The sequence below is a fragment of the Primulina tabacum genome, chromosome 1 (genome assembly GCF_025594145.1).
Source record: "Primulina tabacum isolate GXHZ01 chromosome 1, ASM2559414v2, whole genome shotgun sequence".
Taxonomy (NCBI): Eukaryota; Viridiplantae; Streptophyta; class Magnoliopsida; order Lamiales; family Gesneriaceae; genus Primulina; species Primulina tabacum.
Window position 1 is genome coordinate 10,512,237 of NC_134550.1, and position 16,303 is coordinate 10,528,539.

Consider the following 16,303-nt stretch of genomic DNA (forward strand, 5'->3'; position numbering starts at 1 on the left):
TAAATGCTAAGGTAGTAGGTCAATGAACATCCTGGGTATAGTATATGAAAGTAAGATGCAATAAGTTTGGACTGCCATTTCTAATATTGGGAATATTGAGAAAAGTCCAAATTCAAGGACATAGAAAAATAGAACTAAATCACTATAAGTTGTTTTAAGTTGCGAACCGCAAACGAGAATTTTGGTAGCCAAATTTAATTAGTATTGAGGAGCCGTAAGGACAGCTTAACACTTATTTTATCGGAGTAGCGCAACGGAAGCGTGGACTATTGGGATTCTAGAATTAAGGGTCTAAACTTTTTGTTCGTCGAAGGTAAGCGAATTTCGGGGACGAAATTCAATTTAAGGGGGGAAGATTGTAATGTCCCGAAAATTTGAAAGTCCACGTGAACCACATGCATGCAAGTTATTAAATTTCTTTGGTATTTTATTAAATTATTTTAAAGCTTTAAATGCATGCTTATTTCATTAATTGTGTTTTAATTCATTGTTTATTTAAAGTTCATGCAATCTAGGATTTTTATTTAAATTATGGATTTAAATTATTTTATGCATTTTATGCATAATTCATGCATGATAGGATTTAATTCATGAAATTTTAAAAGTTCACGCATTAGGGTTTCTAGGTGCATTTCAGGCTCGAACGAGGATCGGAGACCGGAGAATTTTCAAGAAAATTATTTTATTACACGATTTATTTTTATAAATTAATTTAAAGCATTTTAAGTGTATTTTTCGAAAATGGGAATTTTTACGTATTTTTACCCGCAAGATTTTAACTTTTAACGGTACGCAAATTTTATCGAATCGGGGGACTTTTTAATGATTCGCCTAATATTTTCAAAATCTTTTCAACATGAAATATTTTTCGGGAGTGCGTTTGAATTTAATGGGCTTATTTTTAAGCTTGTTGGGCATAAAACCTTTTTTTTAACTTTTAAAATGTATTTTTATGGCCCATGAACTAAATATTATCTATATAATTAGGCCCTAATCACCCAATTAACCCTAAACCTAATTTTACCCCACCAACCAGCCGACACCCTTTCAGAATTCATTAGTTCCTTGGTTTCATCATTTACTGCTAGGCCCCATCGGTTGGCTCTTGTTCTTGAAAAAGAATTTCCTCCGGCCTCGTGTTTGTGCATCATTCCAGGCATGCTTCGTATCACCTTTGCTGCATCACTCATGTTGTATATATATCTGATTTGTATGTATTATGCATGAAGGAACTCGATCTGTCCAAGATCATGAAGAAAAGTTTCGACTTTCATCCATATTATGCATTCTTTTCATTATACTCACGTTTTTCCCTAGTTTGTGCAAGGGGCTGCGACCTACGGCTGTTAAGAGATTGTTAAAGGCATTGAGGGTGATCCTGAAGGCAACACAGAACGTTGCTTACTGTGAGTAGTAGAGACGAAGGGTTGAATCGAGGTGGGGTTCGGGTTTGCTAGTATTGTGGGTAAGGGGGAGAACCATCGGTGCTATGGTGAGCCAAGCGGTGGATCTACTCCTGGTGGGTCTGGTCCACGTCCTTGGAGGACCCTAGCCCTGCTGGTTCGATCCTTGAAGCAGCACACGTGAAGTGGAAGCAAGGGAACATGGGTTAGGAGATGGGCTTCTAGCGGGTAAGATAGCGGTGTGGGGGCATGCATGGGAGTGGAGGTTTGAGTCGGTGGAGTACCTTAGACTCTGATCTACGTCCCTGGTGTGTGGGCTCGTGAGTGGTGCGTCGATTTGAGGGTACAGGCGTGAGTTGTGGTCAAGGGAAGTGCATGAGGTGGACAAATGGGATAGGACCGAGAAGTTAATAAATTTATAGCATTGATTAGCCGTGTGTTAGGGAGAAAATGTCATGGTTTTTGGAGCATTTTAATATGTTAAGATATGGTATAAGGTTGGGAAGAATTTAGTAGAGTTTCGAGTCGGTTCGGTTTGAAACCGGGACTCCGTTTCAAGTTTTAAAACGTGTCGATTAAGTTCTGATTTGGCTTGGGATTTACGTCTAAGAACACTTATAAAAATGTTTTGGGATATTTTAAGGAGTTTGGTAAGCTTCGGGGCAATTTTAGAACTCCAGGGTTGAAACGATAATTTTTGGGTTTCTAGGGGCAAAATGGTCGATAATTTTTGGGTTTCTAGGGGCAAAATGGTCATTTTGCACCAGGGGTGAGATTTTGGTCCTGGCAGCGCCCTGAGCACAAATTATAATATTTTAAATGATTATGCATCATGTTTACGATTTTTATGCTATTATGATAATTATGATGCATGCTTGGTTTAAAGGAAAAATTATGTATATGCATGATTTTATTAAGTGATGAATATGATGACACATTTTGAAGGAAGTGATTTAGTTGTGACTGACACGATGATATGATTGGAGATATCGTGAGGAAAAAGGCCCCAGAGGGAGCCCGTTTACGGGAGAAGGCCCCAGAGGGAGCCCGTTTACGGGAGAAGGCCCCAGAGGGAGCCCGACGATCGTATTTCCATTGACACGATATGATGACATGATAGGCTCGGGCTCAGTTGACGGGTGAGAGTGTCGCTGATGTCCCCCGCCGCCGGGTACCGCGGTTACACGTAGATGGATCCATCGACTGACATGATGACATGATGATACGAAAGTCACAGCTAATGAACGGAATTCAAATTAAGATTTTAACACGTATATGCTGATACGATGATACATGCTATTACCATGTTTTGACAGGTCACAGTTACGCATACGATAACATGATGAGACATGTTTTGACACGGTTACGATTTTACACGACACGCTTATGTTCATGTTTTTAAGCTCATGAAATGTATTTTGATTATGCTGTTTTTCACTGCTGTGTGCTATGTATATGTACTTGTTATTACTGGTACAGGTGTGTTGAGTCTTTAGACTCACTAGGCGTGTGTGATGCAGGTGAGCTTGTTGCTGAGGAGACTGGAGGTCCTGAACTCTGAGTAGGCAGCTCTGGTGCGGTGACACGACCCGAGGACCGCATGTTTTCCGCATTATGATTTATGAAATTTGAGAGGAGATGAACCTTTTGATACGTTGACGAATTTAATCTTTTTATTCATTTACGTTTACGTTTGATTTTGGAGTAGTTTGGAAATTTTAAAACTGCGTTATTTTTATTGTCAAATATTTAAGATCATTTTTAAATGTTATTGCGAGATTGCGAAGCTTTTATTTTTTAAAAAAAAAATATCTAGTAGAATTTTAAAAAAGAGCGAGACGTTTCACGAAGGGCCAACCCTTTTTAACAGCGGTTGAGGATGTTAGACTTTTTTTTGTATATATTAACCATACTCGATTTTCCTGATTTAGGGTATTACTTCAATGGTTGGTCCAATGGCTACAAAGATAAAACGTTGAACTAACACACGTGACTCATTTTCGATTATTGGATGAATACTTTGGGTAGTGCGTGGATAGGTTCAAAGAAATCCTCCTTCCAAACCCGTATTTTCATAAAGCTTTCTTACTCGAAATTCTTGTACTGTCTCAGTTTGTCATCAACTAGAAATACCAAAACAAGGAGGATATTGTACATTTTATGATGATATATATTATATTGATTCAATCAGCATAATGGTAAGAAAGTGGGGCTGAATTGTGTCCAGAAAGAATCTTGGTTCCAATCCATGTCGCGGTTAGGCACTTGGAGCTCCGCTAAATCCTCTACGAGACTTGTGCCGGTGCTACTCCTCCCTCGACTACTCTCCTCCACAAGTGTTGTGTCGATGTCCTCTGAAAATGAGACGTAATCCATTGTCGGGGCCTTGAGTTCTTCTTCTATGGCAGCCCTTTGTTCCAACTCCTCGAGGGAGGTTGCCTTCCTGTATATTTTACACACCACTATATCCTGCATGCCCATGATCATTAGCCAATTTAACAGATCAGGAATATTCGGAGAAGAAAAAGGATTAATGATCAAGATTTGAAGTTTGTATAAGCTAGTACATACGTACCTTGTGGGAGCAAGAATCCGGTAATCGATACTCGTTCATTACCCAGTCGGTCTTTGTTCCATGTGGCGCTCTGCCTTGATAGAACACCAGCGTTTTCCGAAAACCCAACGCCTTCTTAGGATTGGACACGCTCAGTATCTTGCGGTCCGACCCAGTGGCCTTCCAGTACCCCTTTTCGGTAACCCGGTTTGGCCTCCCTCCACTCCCATGTTTTCTGTCCCTCTGCACGAAAAAGTACCATTCTCGCTCCCCAATTCTTGCCAAGCCTGGAAGCTCGTCGGGATCATAGTTGTAAATATTTAGAAAACCGATTATATCTACATTCTTGCCAAATATCACACTTCTGAGATAGAAACTGAGGAGCTCCTCTTCAGTTGGATGAAACCGGAATCCAGGCAACTCAAGCTCACATGCACTCCATTCATCCATAGAAAATTAGATCAAAGTGAAATATTGATGGTCAATGAAATTAAAAGCTCGCTTATTTATAGAGTCATAGAGAGAGACACGTATATATATATTTGAATCAGTCTTCTGTAATTTTCTATAAAATGGTGTTGTCAAAACTTACATCCAAGAAATGAATCCATAATCATACTTGTAACCTCTGTCAAATCAAATGGGATTTTTTGTAGAGGGTCTAAATCTTGAATCTCGATTCAACTTTAGCATCGATCGTCTAGAAAAAAATATATTCACCCATTGAAAGTTTGAATTCGGAACAGTACTCTCCATTAGTTGGTCTCATAGGTCCAATATTTTGTTGAGTTTTGTATAAAGAATCAAAGCAGTAATTGTGGAAAGTGAGAACCAAAAATAAATTACCATACTTTTACAGCTAACATTAATCGGATCGGCTTCATTCTGTCACCAGCATACCTTTTGCTTTATTACATAGAACAAAATTCAATTATCTTTATTAAAAAAAACATTAAATAATGACGAACGCGTCGCATGGTTATTGTAAGCAAATTAATTTGTAATTAATGAAAGTGAAAGAAGAAGTCGAGGACAAAAACTTACAAGACTTGGAAAGTCTTCTCCGAAGAGGACAACCAAGAGGTTGACCCATTTCTTGACTCCCATTTTACATAATTAAATTGATTGATAACTATTTTCATTTGTATGTGTTTGGGCTAAAAATAATTAATTATGAAGCCCACATTAATCACAGGCCCAATTAAATTATATAGGCCCGTAAAATGTGGCAGATTGATTTTTATCGATTCAAAAACTGATCACAGAGCGTCAAAAGAGAAAAAAACGTGGGAGGTTGAGATCGTGGCGTGAAAAGCGGGGAGCGTGGATCATGGGGGAGTGGAGAGAACTGCTCAGCATTCAGAAGAAAATGATCGGCAAACACTAACACAACACAACTCAACTCTACAGACAAATCTGCAAAAGCTCTCTGCTAAAATTCCAATATTCAAGCAATAGTTTTTCAAGCTTTCCAGCATATTTCTAGCAATTTACGTCTTCTCGTTTTAGATTTCATCAACTCTATTTGTTATATTTTTATGTCTTGTAAATTCCTACGGTTTATTGAAAATATAAACAATGTCAGGGGTTTATTACTCAAATTCCAATAGTTTTCTTCATTTTGGCGTTATAATTGTTTTAGGAGATTAGAACTGACGGTCAAATTTAGAATTCACTTTCGTTTGTTTTTAGAAGTTAGATTTTTATCATTTTCACACAAATCGGTGCACTTTCGCACCTGGCACGTCCGCAATCTCAAATATTGTGCAAACATATTTTTGGCACGCCCAGTGGGACCACACTATGCCGCCAAGAAGAAAGGAAAACGTCAGTCAGGAGAGCGGGGAGTCTCTGGCTAATCAAGAGGGAACTCAGGTCCCCCAGCCAGAGCAACACGCTGTTGAACCACAGGTTGAAGAAGTGGATCTGCAAATTCCTACTACATACGATCAAGTTTCAAACAGGGTGATGGAAGAATTGACTGCTATAAAGATTGAAGAAAACTCAGTGGCATTATCTAAAGCCATGTCTGACTGTTTAAATACTCTACTGAGTAAATCGAATCAGTCTACCCGAGGGGAGCAAAATACCGCTGTCAAAGAGACTGATCAGGGAAGTAACCAAGTCCATGAATTCGACCAGGGAGTTGGAAACTCAAAGGCTGGCGATCCTCGCCGCTCGGAGTTTACTCTCCCAAATCAGCCAGAAAGAAGGTATACACCACCTCACAGAAGAGAAGAAAGCTTAGGAGGGAGGGCTCAGCCATATCCACGTGCTCATGGGGTGGGGAGCTCGAAACAACCAGTTACTCAAGTGTACAGCGTGACCAATCCTCTATACCAACCGGGAGTGTATGAAGATATGTCACACATGGATTATCAAGGATTAGATGGGGGCTTCCCAGGAGGTAATTTTGGTTTAAATGCAGGGTTTCAAGCTCGGGGGGCAAATTACTACCATCTCCAACTCCCCGCTCGGAATATACACGGGATTGATCCAGAAATGGTGAGAGAGGCTGTTCAAGAGCTATATAGGCCGGCCTTGAAACAGATTGGCCGCCCAGAGTTCCACAAACCCAATCCAGACTACATAGACGTGAATAACCCATATCCAAGGGGTTATAGAGTTCATGATTTCAGTTTATTCTCCGGGGAAGATGGCCAGTCCAGCATGGAACACATAGCCAGATTCACCATCCAATGCGGGGAATTAGCCAACTTGGAGAACTTCAACAATCTAAAGTTGCGGCTATTCCCGAATTCCCTCACTGGGACTGCATTCACTTGGTATGCCTCACTCCCCAGAAATTCAGTGATGAATTGGCAAGAAATGGAAAGACAATTTCACATTCAATTCTATAGAACAGAGCCAGAAGTGTGCATTGCCGACTTATCCAGAGTCACTCAAAAGAAAGGAGAGTCTGTGGAATATTTTATCGACAGGTTCAAAAAGATGAAGAATAGATGCAAGGTGTTCTTACCTGAGACAGAGTTCGTGAAGATGGTACAAAAAGAGCTGGATTTTGAATTAAGGAAGAAATTCCAGGGAATGGAGTTCAGGGATTTCTTCGAGCTAGCTGCCAAAGTGGCTGAATACGAAGAACTATTGCGGGAAGACTCGTACAAGAAGAAAACTGCTATGGGGTCTTATTATCAGGATGTGGAAGATGTGGCATTGGCAGAGATTCGATCAGCTGGTTCTTGCACAGTTCCCCTGCTAAAAAAGAAGCCAGCAGAACCTGAAAAGAAGAACAGCTCCCAACTCCCCAAATACATGCAGTATACATTTGATGTGTCAAAGACCGAGGAAGTTTTCGCTTTCTTGGTAAAGGAAAAATTCATCACATTCCCACCTGATCACAAGATGCCACCTACAGAAGAGCTGAAGGGACGAGAGTATTGTAAGTACAACAACTCCTACAATCATGCTACGAAGTCTTGTTGGGCGTTCAAGAACATCTTGCAGGACAGAATTAACAAGGGAGTTGTGAAATTCCCTAACAAACAAGAGTCTATGGCGGTGGATGATGATCCTTTTCCCCCAGTAGCTTTGGTTAATGTGAATATGACAGATTTGAGGGATCTTCTCAATGAGAAAAGAAGCCGATCCTTTGCAGTGGAAGACCGAGTAATCAAGAAATACTGGATTCCAAAGGGTCAATTGTTTGAAGCTCATGGAAGGCATAGTGCCGATCGAATGCCAACAGTTCAGCAGCGTTTCCCTAGAAGTGTTGGTGAATCCGCGGCCTTTAGGCCGAGGGATCAACATTTCCTTGAAAGACCAGTGGTGGAAAAACAATGGTTTAGAGGGGAGTCATCTCACAATCATCGGCAAAGGTATTCGGACAGGAGAAATGCATATGAATTTGAGTCACGGAGGGTGGAAACTAGAAAAGTATCAGCTGATCAAGGCAGAGAGCGGCGTTCATACGAAATCTCAAAAGGAAAAATGATTGAGAGCAGGGGAGCAAAGCCGAGATACGTCCTTCCAGCCAGAGGGGAGTTCAGTGAGTCTTGGAGAGTGGCCCAACACAAAAGGTTCCCTAGGCCACCGACTAGGACACAAAAGAGACGACTGTTGAGAGAAAGAGCTATTGCAAGAAGAGAGGAGTCCGCTAAGTTGAGAAATGAATTCACAATTGATGTTCCAGTCTCCAAGGAGCCAGTGGGGAGTAAATCTAAGTTTGGAAGATCGGCTATTGTGGATAAGTTTGTTGAAGATGATGATGATTTGTTAAGTGAAGAAGATGATCAAGCTAGGAAAACAATTAATTTTCGCGTTGGAGAATTTCACATCACTGTGGATTGTGCCACGGGAGTGGTGATGCTACCAGAGAGATTTAAAATGATAGAAGAAGGGAACGGGGAGTTGATGCCCCATGAATCATCGCAAAAAAAAAAGATCAGGCAAATAAACTCCCTGAAGGGAGTTCAAGGGTGATTATAAAGGAGGATCACTCAAATAAGCCTAAGCAAGTGATACTTGAGAAGCCTACACCGGCCATGACCAAGCACATAAGGCCGTTGTACATCAAAGCCAACGTGAATGGGAAGCCAGTGTCCAGGGTGTTGATTGACAACGGTTCAGCTGTAAATGTTTTTCCAGTAAGAATGCTGAAAAGTCTGGGAAAAAATGAAGAAGACTTGATTCCTTCGGAAGTTTCGGTTGCTGCATTTACAGGGGAAACCACCAAGACCATTGGGGTATTCCCCGCCGATGTTACTGTGGGGAGTATGTCATCTTTATGTGCATTTTTCGAGGTAACTCCTCCGCCAACTTCCAAGCGTTGTTAGGCAGAGATTGGATCCATGCAAACCAATGCATACCATCCTCAATGCACCAACTGTTATTATTTTGGAAAGGGGATGATGTGGAGGTTGTAGAAGCTGATGGACAGCCGTCTCAAACAAATACAAGTGCAGTTGAGGCTAGATATTACAATGGGGATTTTGGGCCCATCAAAATCCGTAGCAATAGCAAGAAAGAAAATTCACTGTACATGCAAACACCAACTCCAAGCTCGGTGTTGGAAAGAATCCTCAAACCTACTATTATCGTGCCGTCTAGGCCGATAATTCAGCCGCTGATTGAGGAGATTGATGATTGATTTGAACCAAAAAGAGAAGGAGGTAGCTGCAACCTCTATATGGAAGGCACATGTGCAGCAAGTACTGGACAAACTAAAGGAAGAGGAAGCATGGGACACTTATGGAACTGAAGTTGTCCAAGAAGAAGAATACGAAGATGATGAGCTCCAAGTCGATGAGTTGTTGATGGCGCCATCTCAAATGGAAGATGGCCAACATGAAGTTCAAGACCCATTGGAAGAGATTAACTTGGGGGAGCTTGAGAATCCAAACGTGGTGTACGTGAGTAAACTACTGGAGGAGCAGTTGAGGCAAGACTTGATCAGCATGTTGAAGGAATACAAAGATTGTTTTGCATGGAGTTATGATGACATGCCAGGGTTGGATCGAAAATTGGTAGAACACCGGCTTCCACTCAAAGAAGGTTTCAAACCATTTCAGCAGCCATCTCGTCGCATGTCAAAAGAAGTCGAATTGAAAGTGAAAGAAGAAGTTGAGAAATTGTTAAAGTCCAAGTTTATAAAACCAATCAGATATACCGAATGGCTTTCGAACATTGTGCCAGTCATGAAAAAGAATGGCAAGGTCAGAATATGCATCGACTTCCGAGATTTGAACTGTGCAACTCCCAAAGATGTATATGTGATGCTGATACCTGATATGTTGATTGATTCAGTGGCTAGGCATGAATTGTTATCCTTCATGGACGGGTCTCGGGCTACAACCAGATCAAAATAGCAGAAAATGACAGTCACAAAACTGCATTCAGATGCCCAGGAGCTGTTGGTACGTTTGATTGGCTTATTATGCAATTCGGGCTAAAAAACGCAGGAGCCACGTATCAAAAAGCTATGAACTCGATCTTTCATGATATGATAGGACATCATATTGAAGTGTATATAGACGATATTGTTGTGAAATCCAAACAAGCCGCTGATCACATTGAACACTTGAGGAAAAGCTTCCAAAGAATGAGGCAACATGAGTTGAAGTTAAATCCATTGAAATGTGCCTTTGGTGTGAAAGCAGGAAACTTTCTGGGATTTCTTGTACATCAGAGGGGAGTTGAAGTGGATAAAAACAAAGCTAAAGCTATTATGGAAGCAAATCCACCTAGAAACAAGAAAGAGTTGCAACGCTTCCTTGGGCAAGTGAATTACTTGAGGCGTTTTATTTCTAACCTTGCAGGGAAGACAAAGGAGTTTTCACAGCTGTTGAAGCTCAAAGACAGCGGGGAGTTCAAATGGGAAGAGTCGCATCAGAGAGCTTTTGATGTGATCAAGAGATATTTATCTAATCCACCTGTTCTTATGCCTCCCAGGTATGGAATGCCCCTTAAATTATACATCTCTGCTGCTCATGAATCGATTGGATGCCTACTAGTTCAAAATAATCATGAAGGAAATGAACAAGCCATCCATTATTTGAGTAGATTCCTTACTCCAGTAGAGGTGAAATACTCTATGATTGAAAAGCTATGCTTAACACTGTATTATGCATGTACTAAGTTGAGACATTATTTGATTCAATCAAGAGTGTTTTTGGTGGCTAAAACCGATTTGATTAAATACATGCTTAATAGACCCATTCTCTCGGGGCGGATTGGTAAATGGTCTTTGGCATTGGCCGAGTTTACATTGACCTATTATCCCCAAAAGTCAATAAAAGGCCAAGCTATTGCCGATTTTTTAGCTGATCATCCTTCACTTGATGAGTTCATTGGAGAACAGGTTGGATTTCCCGTTTGTGGAGTGGGAGTTCAACCCTGGGAGTTGAAGTTCGATGAATCAAGTACAGAAACAGCAGCTGGAGCTGGTATTGTGATCACCTCCCCAAGAGGTGTGAAAACCGCTCTATCCTTTAATTTGGATTTTCCATGCACCAACAATCAGGCAGGATATGAAGCACTGGTCATTGGATTGGAAATTCTAAAAGATTTAGGGGCAAGAAAATTGTTAATATCAGGGGATTCCCAGCTGGTACTCAAACAGCTGTCAGGGGAGTTCAAATGCACAAGTTTGTCCTTGGCTCCTTACTATACAGCTGCATCCCAACTTCTAGATGATTTCGAGGAAGTGTCATTAGTACACGTCCCAAGACAAGAAAATTGGGAGGCAGACGAGTTGGCACAGGTTGCTTCGGGATTGAAGATGTCTCCGGAACTTACACACAGGCTGGTGTTGATTCAAAAGAAAAACCACCCTTCAATTCAGCAAAGAGGGATTCAGGTAGACACAATCAACTTGGATATAAACTTAGCTGGTGACTGGAGGGATGACATGAAAATGGTGCTAGAATCAACCGGGAGGGATATTCCACATGGTTTAAAAATGAGAGCTCTTAATTACGTTTTAGTGGAGGGATATTTGTACAGGAAAGGGTTAGATGGTTTGCTCCTCAGATGCATAGGCTTTCCAGAGGCTTTGGAGATAATGAAGCAAGTTCATGAGGGAGTGTGTGGAGCGCATCAATCTGGAATAAAGATGAGATGGTTGATAAGGAGGTATGACTACTATTGGCCATCCATCCTGAAAGATTGCATCAAATATGCTAAGGGATGCCAGCCGTGTCAAAAACATGGGAACATCCAAAGAATCCCGGCTGACGAGCTTCACAGCGTCGTCAAACCATGGCCGTTCAAGGGCTGGGCCATGGACTTAATAGGGAAAATCTACCCCTCATCATCTAAAGGCCACTCATTCATCCTTGTGGCCACATATTTTTTCACCAAATGGGTAGAAGCAGTGCCTTTGAAGAAAGCGGAGCAAGGTGATGTCATTAACTTTGTGAAAGAAAATATCATTCATAGATTTGGAATTTCAGAGTCATTGACCACGGATCAGGGAACTATGTTCACAGGCTCAGATATGAGGGAGTTTGCAGAAGACAATGGAATTAAATTGATAAACTCATCCCCTCATTACCCACAGTCCAACGGGCAAGCCGAAGCGTCAAATAAAGTGTTGATAAAGATTCTACAAAAGATGATGGAAGAAAATCCTAGAGATTGGCCAAGGCTATTATCAGAAACTTTGTGGGCATACAGAACATCCAAGAGGACTGCCACTGGAGTGAGCCTTTTTTCCCTTACCTTTGGCCATGATGCAGTGCTCCCATTGGAGATTATAGTGCCATCAATGCGAGTGGCAAAGCAAAATGAACTTTCCCTTGAGCATTACAATGAAGCAATGATCATAGAGTTGGAAGAACTAGATGAGCTGAGAATCCAAGCGTACAATGCTCTGCTGTTACAGAAACAGAAAGTGGCGAGAATCTACAACAAAAGAGTTAAAAATAAAAGTTTCCATGAAGGAGAAATAGTGTGGAAGACCGTACTACCACTAGGAACAAAGGATAGGGAGCTGGGCAAATGGTCTCCCAACTGGGAGGGACCATTCAAGGTACATAAAGCGTTAGACGGAAATGCATATTGGCTATCAAGCTTAGATGGCCATCCACACAAAAGATGCATAAACGGCAAGTATCTCAAGCCGTATTTTTCAAGTATGAGGGAAGAAGTAGGAAAAGCTTGCGAGTGAAGCAAACAATAAGGCTAATATTCAGTGGGGAGTTGGCATTCTTCAGTGGGGAGTTGGTCTTCTTGGCCACTTTTGTATATATTAAGTTCCCTATTTCAAGATGTCATGTGAGGTAGGCCTCAAGGCCACTGAATTAAGTATCTGTTGTTCATGATTCAACAATAAAATTGATCGGAGAAAGTGGGACAGTAAGCCACTTTCATTCATTATTTTGAATGCCCTTTGTTTCATTAGGGAGTCGGTCTTATAGCCACTTATTTCCAATGTTTTTATGGTACCAGAAATCATGGTGAAATATATCATACCGCCATTTTAAATTGGTTATTTGCATGTGCAGTGACAGACTCATGAAGTAGGCCTTAAGGCCACTTAGAATATGGCAGGAAAGTAACACAGCGAGCGGGGAGTTGAGCTCACCGACGGACAACTAATAATAAAGGAAGAACTGAAGAGAACAAAGGCGTTATGCGAACCCCAAGAGGACCCAAAAGTTGACTTTGGAAGAAAAATAGGCTAACTAGCCATTTTTGTATGTTCTAGCTTCATGTTCATGTTGTAAGATTTTATTTGAAGTAGGCCTTAGGGCCACTAATGTAAATATTTGTTAGTTATGTTTCAAAAAATGAAAATGATTAATTAAAGTTGGCCAGTAGGCCACTTTTATCACATTGGATTCATTGTGTTTCGATAGGGAATCAAGGAAGAGGATACTCTCGAGTGGGGAGTCTTAAGCCAACTTATGGTTTTGATTGAAACTGTTGGAATGAATTGGGTTGAGTGGATTAAGAATGAATAGAAACTCCTTCCTAACATCCAATATACAACATCACATTAAACCCATCCTCATTCCACATCCAACACCCAATGACCACAACACCAAACCAACAATCAACAGATAAGAAGCGGAGCCACCGCATGCAAGAACAGTAAGTAAACATGTATGCGGGAAAGGGGTCCAACTGAAGTGCAAATGCATATACGTGTATGCGGGAAAGGGATCCGACTGAAGTGCAATGCATAGTGCTAGGGACGAGGGATTCGTCTTGAATGTATGCAACATGTAAGAGCACATAAGAGCACATAAGAGTCGAGAAATATCTGTGTCAAGAAACCTCAAATGACACAAATGCTTAAGTGTCAAATGCACCAGGGAGCTGAGGCCAACCCATGGCCAATCTCAATCCAGTGATACCTGTTATGAGCAGACATGCAATACAAGGAAATGCTAGTGGATTTCATTTGGGCAAATTCACAAACACCATTAAGGCTTGATGGTGATCAAATTAATGTATGAGTTGACTTGGCTACCGAATGGGAAATCAACGACCCAGAGGCGGCTGGGGAAGCGCCTGAAGTCGCAACGACCATCGTTGAGTGCTGACCCGAGCCGAGGAGAGCAGTCGCCCGTGCGGAGGAGGGCTGGCCGAAACTCGAGTGTACGCCCATGGACGACCCAGAAGCAACGGAGAAGGGAGTGAAACCAGCGGCAGGGGCAGAGAATTCGACTTGAGAAGAAACAGCCACCACAACGCTTGATTCAGGTGGAGGCGTCGGAGGAGAGCCTTGAACCACCGTTGAACCCTCGGCAACCACAACATGACTAGTGAATGCGGCGGGCGGTGAGATAGAGGCGAACGGACTCAAAGAAATAGGCGCTTCCTCACTAACGGCGGAGTAGCAACGGCGATGGCAGCAGAGAACGAGCGGAGAGAATTTGAGGGCGCGAGAACTCAAGTGTGGGAAGAGCAAGGGATGGCGGTTCTCCACACCAGCTGTGAAGAGGCGGGGAAGAAGTGAAGAAAGCGGTCTGCGGAATTTGAATTGGAGGAGGAAGAAAGTGGACTCAATATTTTAAAGCCCAAATACGGATTGTGCTTGGGTGAGTGGCCCACTGCTATAAATCAAGTTCACAGATAAATGATTATGGGCCACTACAAATAAATAGGCCGGACTGGGCTTACATACAAGCATTTTGGCCCAATGGGCCAATGCTTGCGGGGGGCAATTGTTTGGGCTAAAAATAATTAATTATGAAGCCCACATTAATCACAGGCCCAATTAAATTATATAGGCCCGTAAAATGTGGCAGATTGATTTTTATCGATTCAAAAACTGATCACAGAGCGTCAAAAGAGAAAAGAACGTGGGAGGTTGAGATCGTGGCGTGAAAAGCGGGGAACGTGGATCATGGGGGAGTGGAGAGAACTGCTCAGCATTCAGAAGAAAATGATCGGCAAACACTAAACAACACAACTCAACTCTACAGACAAATCTGCAAAAGCTCTCTGCTAAAATTCCAATATTCAAGCAATAGTTTTTCAAGCTTTCCAGCATATTTCTAGCAATTTACGTCTTCTCGTTTTAGATTTCATCAACTCTATTTGTTATATTTTTATGTCTTGTAAATTCCTACGGTTTATTGAAAATATAAACAATGTCAGGGGTTTATTACTTAAATTCCAATAGTTTTCTTCATTTTGGCGTTATAGTTGTTTTAGGAGATTAGAACCGAAGGTCAAATTTAGAATTCACTTTCGTTTGTTTTTAGAAGTTAGATTTTTATCATTTTCACACAAATCGGTGCACTTTCGCACCTGGACACGCCCGCAATCTCAAATATTGTGCAAACAGTATGTATAAAAAACTGCGATTAATTAAATAAAACATTCACATATATAATTAATTTCATATAATCATCGTGTCACGAGCTTGAAACAACATTTTTTTTTAATCAATTGAAACAATTATTTATGTTCTATATTTTGTTTTTTTGCATTTTTTTAACATTGAGAACCACATTCACTACTTTTGGTGTGTTCTGGATAAACACAAATTGTTAATGTAGTAGTCTGTAAATCACGCTGATTAAATAAATTACATTAGACAAGTTTTATGTGACAAAATCAAAAATAAGATAACGAATTGAAGTTTTAACATTTTATTTCTCCTATATAATGTTGTAATGAAATAATCCTCACACGTGAATACAAAAATATAGTTGATTCGAAGTCCCACTTTCCTCATTTTGGGAGAAAACTTGGCTTTAATTTCTTCGAAATTTCGTCCCAAATTCAGTGGGGAAGCATATTACGCTTATAGGAATATAATAAAGTGCTAAACTATATTTTCATTAAAAAATAATTATGATTATTTTAGTAAAATTCTTCAATAACCTATATAAATATTAAACTTGGACTCTAATTCCATGTACAGTTAGATTAAAATATAATAAAGTTGTACGGTTGTCTTAAACTTTTATTTTACTGTATTCTTTTTATGAATAAGTAAAATATTTATTATTTATAAAAGTGTGTGGGACATTCTAAAATATTCTGGATTGGTGTTGGAGATTAGAACAGACTGCCCTACAACTTTTCTTAGCAAATATCTTAAAAATTATCACTAGAAAATTCTGCTGACTAACAATTCTCAACCATCCATTCCGACATATATTTATGAATAATTTGCAAATCAATCACAAGTTTTTTCAAAGTTCTAATAGCGATATAACTTCATTAACTCGTACAATTTTATTGTGTACACATTTTAAAATTAAATATAATATATATGGGTTATGTTTAAACCATTTCGGCTTTTTTTTTTCCCATTGAATAAAGAATGTGGCCATTCTAACATTATAAGTTTGAATTTGCACAAGATTCAGATAAACGATAATAGATTTTTTTTCATGAATTAATATAAGACTCTAAAGTTTAATGA

The 16,303-nt window shown here is 40.4% G+C and overlaps 1 protein-coding gene across 1 annotated transcript; it reads right to left on the reverse strand.

Moving 5' to 3' along the window:
• Nucleotides 1-3,383: 3,383 nt before the first annotated feature.
• LOC142517879 (NAC domain-containing protein 6-like) lies at nucleotides 3,384-4,677 on the reverse strand. Its single transcript, XM_075620377.1, has 2 exons — nucleotides 3,979-4,677; nucleotides 3,384-3,872 (listed from the first exon to the last, which is right to left on the reverse strand). The coding sequence occupies exons 1-2, from the start codon at nucleotides 4,405-4,407 to the stop codon at nucleotides 3,591-3,593; spliced, it is 711 nt and encodes a 236-aa protein (XP_075476492.1). The 5' UTR covers nucleotides 4,408-4,677; the 3' UTR covers nucleotides 3,384-3,590.
• Nucleotides 4,678-16,303: the final 11,626 nt, after the last annotated feature.